Source organism: Sinocyclocheilus rhinocerous, unplaced genomic scaffold, assembly GCF_001515625.1.
Source record: "Sinocyclocheilus rhinocerous isolate Xijiao unplaced genomic scaffold, SAMN03320098_v1.1 scaffold1402, whole genome shotgun sequence".
Lineage (NCBI taxonomy): Eukaryota > Metazoa > Chordata > Actinopteri > Cypriniformes > Cyprinidae > Sinocyclocheilus > Sinocyclocheilus rhinocerous.
The window spans coordinates 462407-471760 of NW_015640486.1; the positions used below are offsets into that span (position 1 = coordinate 462407).

The following is a 9354-nucleotide window of genomic DNA, read 5'->3' on the forward strand; positions in this document are numbered from 1 at the left end:
GTGTGTGTGTGTGGAGTGCTGGAGCTCACCCACAGAGGCGGGCATCTCCCCCCACTGCAGCACCGTCTCCCTGGTGATGCGGCCATAGGTGTCAATATAGACGCCCTCGTCCTCGTAACACAGCAACAGCTCCATCCCACTGCTGCTGGGGAGGATGATGATGGCATGCGGCCGAATCACACCTTGGATCTGAAACACACAGGCATTCCTGTTATTAAGAGATTAACAGTAACTGCCTTAATAAATCCAGTCCGTGTCAGCAAATAGAATTCACAGATATGACACTCTACTGTACTGCTTATGCTATGGAGTCACATCACCCATAGTTCCTCTCAAGTACATTTACATTTACCAGCAGGTCACCTGGTCATTACATGAAAGTAGTATTTTCATGTTAAAGTTGTAAATTATATAAAGTGGTATATTATTAGAGAAAAATGTATACTAATGCACTAATAAATGTTAATAAAATATGCACTAATACTATGTATAGTTGAGACATCTTACATTTATGCTTTATAATAAAATCAATTCAATTATGTTTTTAAACAAAGGGGCACATATAACAAAATTATTAGAGAAGCAAAATTTGGAAATTGGAAGGACAAGCACTTGTCTGAAACACATTGTCATAAATAACATACAGCTACATTAGATATGAAAATTTGATACGAATCCAAGTCAGAGTTTGCATCTTTAAAAAAAAAAGGGGGGTATAAACAAGTTTTGTGGGTAAAAACAATATGAGGTAAATCAGACAAAAAGGTCATTAATAAAGTCAATAATAAAATGTATCCTTCAGGCTCACTGCATAATAAATTGCTGAGATACAGAAACTTGCAGACACAAATTGTTCTTTATTACAAACATACAGCAGTCAACCATTTACAAGTGCAGCCTTGGGCTACGTCTACATTAATCCGGATATGTTTGAAAACGGCGTTTTCGTTTTAAACACTGTCCGTCCATGCTAGCGGTTTCAAGCATTTTCCAAAAGTTTTTCATCCACACTGAAACGTCAGGAAATGTTAAATTTGCTTAACTGCACATGCGTGAAGCCTCAAAAAAGCTTACTGAGACAATACAGACATGATATGTTTTCATGCAATTCTTCTGGCAGAATCATTTTATTTAGGAAAATATCTCATTCACTGATGCGTTCAGGTCGCACTTCTGATTGTATGTCTGATCTAAAACGCAACTGCCCTCATGTTTTGCCACAAACAACAATCACAAGTACATTTCCTGTCATCTTTGCAGGATTGTGATATGAAGAGTGTGCAATGTAACACATCTGTAGCAATAGTGTGAAAGTGAATAGCACATAACAGGAACAATAACGGTATAAACATAGATATCTATTGGTACAATGTGTCACATGACTAAACTTTCAAAAGCCTCCATTTTCACAGTCCACACTACAACACAAAAACTGCGTTTTCAAAAAGCTCAATTTTCTTTGACAAAAATGCCATCTCAGTGTGGATGGAAGGCCAAAACAGAGAGAAAAAGATGCGTTTTCAGATTAAAACATATTAGTGTGGACAAGGTCTTGGAAGCCATAAATGTAAACTGTCTAATAATGCATATAGCATGTCAATATCAGAGTTCTGTGCAGTCTGGTGGTCTCATGCCTGGTAGTCCCAAGTACAGTGCACCCACATCCAGTGGTCCCAGAGGTCCCAGGTCTGGTGGTACTATAGTTCCCAAGTCTTGTTGTCCTGGAGGTCCCAGGTCTGGTGGTCCCGGAGGTCCCAGGTCTGATGGTCCCAGAGGTCCCAGGTCTGGTGGTACTATAGGTCCCAAGTCTTGTTGTCCTGGAGGTCCCAGATCTGGTGGTCCCAGAGGTCCCAGGTCTGGTGGTACTATAGGTCCCAATTCTTGTTGTCCTGGAGGTCCCAGATCTGGTAGTACTATAGGTCCCAAGTCTTGTTGTCCTGAAGGTCCCAGGTCTTGTGGTCCCGGAGGTCCCAGGTCTGATGGTCCCAGAGGTCCCAGGTCTGGTGGTACTATAGGTCCCAAGTCTTGTTGTCCTGGAGGTCCCAGATCTGGTGGTACTATAGGTCCCAAGTCTTGTTGTCCTGAAGGTCCCAGGTCTTGTGGTCCCGGAAGTCCCAGGTCTGATGGTCCTAGAGGTCCCAGGTCTGGTGGTACTATAGGTCCCAAGTCTTGTTGTCTTGGAGGTCCCAGATCTGGTGGTCCCGGAGGTCCCAGGTCTGGTGGTACTATAGATCCCAAGTCTTGTTGTCCTGGAGGTCCCAGATCTGGTGGTCCCGGAGCTCCCAGGTCTTGTGGTCCCAGAGGTCCCAGGTCTGATGGTCCCAGAGGTCCCAGGTCTGGTGGTACTATAGGTCCCAAGTCTTGTTGTCCTGGAAGTCCCAGATCTGGTGGTCCAATAGGTCCCAAGTCTTGTGGCCCCGGAGGTCCCAGGTCTGGTAGTCCTGGAGGTCCCAAGTCTTGTCGTCCCGGAGATCCCATGTCTGGTGGTCCCGTAGGTCCCAGGTCTGGTGGCCCCGAGTGCTTCCAATGAAGGCTGCCAATGTCCCGAGTATGTGGGCTGCACACACTTCCTTGCATGACACCTTCGGCACAGAGGTGACAGTGTCCCTGCCATCAAAGGCAATGGCGCCTGCCCTCAAACTCTCTGGCATAGCTGGGAAGGCAGTCCCAGAGTCCACTCAAGCCCCGGAGCTACCCTGCTCCTACCCTCTTCTGCTCCGCCATGGTCTCCATTTCCACTGGCTCTGCCTCGATCCCTTGCTCCACTGGGACCCTGTGCTGTCCAGGTCTTTTCCACTTCATGGTCCTGTCCTGTCCCTCTATCCCTCTCTCTAGTCCTCCTCAGCTCCACAACCCTCCTGGATTTGTTTTTTGTGTGTTCATGGGTGTCATAAGTTGTCTCTTAAATAGGGGAGGCAGTCCCAGAGTCCACTCCAGCCCCGGAGCTACCCTGCTCCTACTCTCTTCTGCTCCGCCATGGTCTCCATTTCCACTGGCTCTGCCTCGATCCCTTGCTTCACTGGGACCCTGTGCTGTCCAGGTCTTTTCCACTTCATGGTCCTGTCCTGTCCCTCTATCCCTCTCTCTAGTCCTCCTCAGCTCCACAACCCTCCTGGATTTGTTTTTTGCGTGTTCATGGGTGTCATAAGTTGTCTCTTAAATAGGGGGCTCGGTGCTCTTGTTTAATGTAGTCTTTTAGTTTGTAGTTCTGTTTAGTTCCCGTTTTCCCCCTCGTTGGTCGTATTGTCTTCAGCCGTATTTAGTTAGCCTTGTTACCCTTGTGTATGTATAGCCCTTTGTGCTTCCTAAGTTCCTTGTCAAGGTTTCCATTCTTTATTACTAAATTAGGACATTACACATACAATTGGTGCTTTATCATGTATTTTTATGGTTTTAATGGGTTAAATGCAGATAATAATTCTGAGTATGGGTTACCATACTTGGCCTTCACATCACTTCACAAAATGGCTTGGCCACTAGTGTCCACTTTTGGGTTGTGCGGTGTTTCTCTAGGGGGTGGCATATACGGGGTCACATAATCAGTAGGGCTGGGACAATAAATCGATGCATCGCAATTTGTGGATTGATTCTGAGATATTAGAATGCATTGTGATTCTCTCTTGAATCAATTCTGAGCTTAGTTTTTAACAGCAGATGGCGCTCTAGGTTAGTTTTTAACTGCACACTCAATGCTCATGAAGAAGAGCCCTTGTGCGTTTGACTGAGTCATGTAAGTGGTTAAATGTACTTAAACCTCGGCTTTTATGACGTGAGATTAATGTAAACACAGCCCACTATGACCACCCTTGTAATTCGCTTCAACCTTTTCAAACTGTATGAATGATTATTTTATGTTCAAGCATGTGTAAGGAACTGGAAGCAAGCAGAGTGCGGCTGTTTCTAAAGCACGCAGTGCCATCTGCTGTCCAAAACTAAGCTCAGTTATTAATTCAAGAGAGAATCGTGATGCATTCCGATAATCTCAGAATCGTTGCAGAATAATTACTCGATTTGCGATGCATCGATTTATTGTCCCAGTCCTAATAATCAGGGATCCAGAAATAACTTTTTTTTTTCCAACTGGGTTATTATACTTTTACAAACTGTTATGTATGAACACAGTTTCATCAGTTTCATGGGTTTTGTAAACCCCTACCCTTGTATTTCTGAGCAATAAAAGCACTTATTAAAGGATTATTCTTATCTACGCCTATATATATTATCTCCCTTGGCCCCTAACGGGTTACTCTAGTCAAGTTAAGTTATTTAGTGCAATGCTGCGCAGTTGCTATAGTGTTCTAGATCAAATAAGGAATACATACAAAACTGTGCAGAGGACAGGAGTTAAGAAATACTGTATTTGGTGGTTGCCAGAGCATTGCTTCAGTGTTTTGAGAGGTTTTTAGTGCATTGTTGTGTGATTGCTTACTGTCCACCCCCAGGCATCTATGATATCTCTTCTGGTCTCTAGACAAGGTAAATCTATGAGATTTTTTTTCCATCCGTGTTATCAGCCAGGTGACGATCATGAGTCCGAACAACATTCACATACCTCTCGTAAACAAGCCACATGATTTGAGATATCATTCATGACAAATGCAATAATTAGTGTTAAGGGTTTGGTCATTATTCTAGTGATCATAAAATTCAAGTTCTCATCACAAATTGCTAATTAAGTAAATGCACTGACCATGTAAGTCTGTTTACAAGGGTGAGTTTAAACACATTTTAATAGTATCAAAAGTCACAGTATGTGTAAAGTTAATACAAAACATTTTCTTAACCACTTTTACATGCAGGTCTCCCAAGCTCATGACAATAAAACATTAGAATAGATATTCTCTCATTAACACAATCGCACACCTCCCACTGTACTTGCCTGACTCAGAAATAAATTGACACACACTGTGCTGCCGTCCCTCTGTAGAGCCACCACAATCCTGAGCATCAACACAGGCATCCAGAGCCGCAGAGCGATCTTTATCCTCTGCCGTGGGATTCTCATGAGCACCGCCACAGAGAGCGTGTGTTTCCAAGAGGGAGAGGCAGATTTACACGAGCGCAGAAACACTTTACTAATGACTGTGTGCAAGTGAAGACAACAACTGTGTGTGTGTGTGAGAATGTGAAAAAGAGACAGAACGAATGAACGAGAGAATGGATGAGAAAATGTTGGTATGGAAAACTACACGATCTAGTGCCGCTCAGCCTCCAGTTCTGTTTCACACCGCTAGTTCACTCTAAATTTATCTACTGCCTGGTATTAGAAAAAAACTCTCAAATAACAGGTCATTTCAATGGGCTTATGCTCTGGGAACGTGGCGAAGGCTGCAGTTATTTTTGGACGTGAGATCAGTTCGGAGAAACTAGCACACACACAGATTGTGAGGGTGAACTAGTCCGTGCGTATGTGGGTGAACACCACACTCATCGCTCTTCCTCTCTGTGAAGGATCGCTGTGTGGGTGTGTGGGGACGTCAGCAGCTCTATATCATCACAACATTATGTTCTGCATGCTTTGCATATTTACACAAGCTCTGAATTGTAGTGTGTGGCAGAAAAGAAACGAGTGCAGTTTTTTTTCAGATGCCTGATTTTGTTTAACCCCACAATCAGAATTGATTCCTTGTAAGAAAAGGGAAGGTGTGAAATATCTACATGTGCTGGTTTTGTGATGATACCTCATAATAGCCTGGCTTCTCCCAAGGTTTTTTTTCTCCTTTTCAGATGAGATCAAAACTAGAACTGAATTTAGCTGGACAATGACACTATTGTCTTTGACTATCAAAATGATAACTGTTGAATTTAGTGTTTAGATCATGTTTCAGAATAAAGGGATCCACAGACACCAGTTCCCACTGAACAGGAACTAACTGCACTACATCAGCACTGCTTCTGGTCCCAAACACCGGTTTTCAGATCTGACCTTATGTCTGCAGGCTCTTGTAAAGCAGTTTTTGCTTTAACTGTAGTTTTTTTTTTCTTCGATTTGTTTCAAATAAACCTATTTGATTGTATTTCATCAATACCGTAAATATCAGAATTTGTTTATTGAGTGACTGTGTCTGTATTATTCTCTCTTACAGTGATGTATGTATTTTCCTGGAGCATCATAATGAAATATGTATAGCATGTTTTGTACTACAACATTTAATGATTGTACAATCAAATACACAGTGAATTTATCAGTATGCAGTGTGTGTATGTGATCTGAATGAATGTTTCTGTGGTATTTCATGATGATAAATGAGTTCTTTGATCACACGGTTCAGCAAGTTTGAGGTTTCTTTAGTGATATGAAAGCACAATGTGAACACTGGGCAGCCTGTGTTAAACCCGACTGCTGTGAGTTTAGTGAAAAATGACATCAGTGTTCTGAAATTAGTGCCAAAGTGACTAAATAAAGTGCAGCAGTCTACCAACAAAATATAGTACAAAAAATTATGTCTATAAAAGGTGGCAGATACACATTGTCCCACCATTAGTGCAGTCAACATGGGAACACATAACAGCGTTACAACTGATTATTGCTGGATTTACTCAGCTACGCCGCACACTAGCATATAACATATAGTCTACGATAATATTATAATAGTGTGATTTAGTCTATTATAGTTAATCACATGAAGAGTGACGTTTTTCTCCAAATATCAGCATAACTGCAAATGTGATATTGATTTTATAAAACAGTCCAATAAACTAGAAGTTAATATTAAGTGACTTACATTTAAGACAAAACAGTTCTTGTTTTTGCTGTATTTCAACAACAAAAATAGTTCCAAACAAATCCACAGCAGAACTGTGTTGCAACTCTGAGTAACACATGACGGTGTTTCGTTGCTGAATGAATCAACTGACTAAACTAATCAGTTGAATGAATGACTCAATGACTCCGTGTACAACTGTTGGCGCAAGCTACATTAAAGTGATTATTACGTTTTGAATATGGATATTTTTCTTACAAAAATGCATCGATTCGCTACAGAAGGCCTTTGTTCACCCCCCGGAGCCGAGTGAGACACTTTTTTTAATGGACATTTTTATTTCACTTCTTTTGGACTGATGCATGCACCACCTGCTGAGTCCCATTAAACAGCTTGAAAGATCAAAGACTATTTTTAATATAACACCGACTGGATTCGTCTGAAAGAAGAAAGTCATATACACCTAGGATGACTTCAGGGGTGAGCAATTTATGGGCTAATTTTCATTTTTGGGTGAACTAACCCTCTAAGGTTTATATTTAAAGTATATTTTCCCTTTTTTCCCCAAAATCATTTCAAACGTCAGTACTCAACATTTGTTTTTTGTTTTTTAAACATCAAAACATTATGTACAGTTGTGCTCATAAGTTTACATACCCCTTGCAGAATGTGTAAAATGTTAATAATTGAAACAAAGTAAGAGGGATCATGAAAACCGCATGTTATTTTTTAATTTAGTACGGTCCTGAATAAGCTATTTACTGATGCTCCAGAAGGCACACAATGCATTAAGAGCTGGGGGTGTAAACTTTTGAACAAGATGATGATGTGTTTTTTTCCCCCTATTTTAAAAGATCATATCTTTTTCATTTGGTACTGCACTTTAGAAGCAACATAAATACTTAAATGTTTCCCAGAAGACAAAATAAGTACAATTTACCCTGATTATCCAATTCAAAAAGTTTACACACCCGGCTCTTAATGCATTGTGTTGCCTTCTTGAGCATCAGTAAAGGTTTTTACCTTATATAATTGTAGGGATGCACGATATTATTGGACAAATATCGGAATCGGCCGATGATGGCTTTAAATGTAAATATCGGCATCGGCCCGATATGAAAAATTACTATATTTAAAATATTTTAACTAATCTAGGGCTGTAACTAATGATTATTTTGGTAATCAAGTAATCTACTGATTATTTTGACAATTGAGTAATCTGATATTTTTAGTAACACAAATAAACATAAGTGAAAACCAGGCTTTAGTATGACATGAGGCAATAATAACTGGCTTAAATAAAATATGGTGCCGGAGAACTTTAAGCCCTGAATTTTGTCTTGTGGAGAATATATAAACATCTGTTATGTGAAATAGCTTATTCAGGACAGTATTAAATAAAAAAATAACATGCAATTTTCATGATCCCTCTTATTTTGTTAAAATGATTAACATTTTCCATATTCTGAAAGGGATGTGTAAACTTATGAGCACAACTGTATGCATTTGTAACTGCTGGTTAACTGCATTCATGTCCAGCATTAAACAGTCTAAATGCATCTAAATTACACTTCAGGTGCAGATTCTGTGCAACCTCTGCATTGCAAACACAAATTGTGTTGTTACTGATTATACATGATTATTAACAGCCCTATAGTGTCCTACTATTTGAATTTATTGATTACATTTAATTTACATTAATTTATAAAAGATGCATACATTTAATTAGGTTAGAAAAAATGGTAAATGGCCTTATAAAGGTAAAAATGCCTATAAAAGGTAAAAATCAATTTAAACTTATTGGAAAAGTTAATTTCTGTTACTCCTGCAAACTAACCACCTGACAGAATATGAAGAATATCAAAAGCTTTGGGAGTCAGCTGTCCACGGCAGTCCTAAACCTGCCAAAATACCAGCACAATATCACGCCCAGCAAAATATTCTCTAATTATCGTTATCGACAAAATTCCAGAAAATATGGAGATATCATTTTATGTCATTATCGCACACCCCCTACTAGCATGTGCCAAACATTTCCCAGTGAAAGCTAATGTGAATGTGCACACAGATGATGACAGTTCATACTCGCAACAGTAGACAAACATTCCCAACGCTACAACTGTACTTCACTTATTAAACCTTATTTATTAGTGGTGTGAAATGTGGCAGGAATGTAAAGAATACTCACATGACTGGGCAGGTAGAGATCGAAGGGTGTCCCCGAGTCCACATCGATAGCATGAAACCCAAAGTGAGAGCCGTAGATGACCTTTAACCTCTGTCCGTTCTCCACCGTCAGGTCGACCGAGAGCGGCTTCTGAGGCAGTGAGCTGAACGACTGACACACATGCACAACAACACGCTTAGTTTACTGCATCAATACCAACGTTTTTGTGTTTGTTTGTATGCTTTTTTAAATATTCATCATTCAGTTGTTTTCTCTGTGGTGTGTAAAGACAGTGACAGGTGGTTTTCTGTCAGCCACATTCTATAACCCACACCCACAGATGCTCTAGAAATGTGCAGCTCGTTTGTGACGTGTGAATGAAACCACTAACTGGGCCGTTATTCGACTCGACACATCATACAGTGCAGGAGTTACTCTGCACACACACACACACACACACACACACACTCACACACACACTCA

General features: G+C 40.6%; 1 protein-coding gene across 1 annotated transcript in view; it reads right to left on the minus strand.

Annotated features, from left to right (window-relative positions):
• Positions 1-9354, minus strand: part of LOC107753228 (mitogen-activated protein kinase kinase kinase kinase 4-like) — a 55188-nt gene that overhangs the window by 11025 nt on the left and 34809 nt on the right. Inside the window, exons 20-21 of the mRNA XM_016569349.1 lie at positions 8893-9042; positions 30-189 (exon numbers count right to left, since the gene is read on the minus strand). Of these exons, the coding sequence (XP_016424835.1) occupies positions 30-189; positions 8893-9042 (310 nt within the window). The remainder of the gene's footprint in view (positions 1-29; positions 190-8892; positions 9043-9354) is intronic.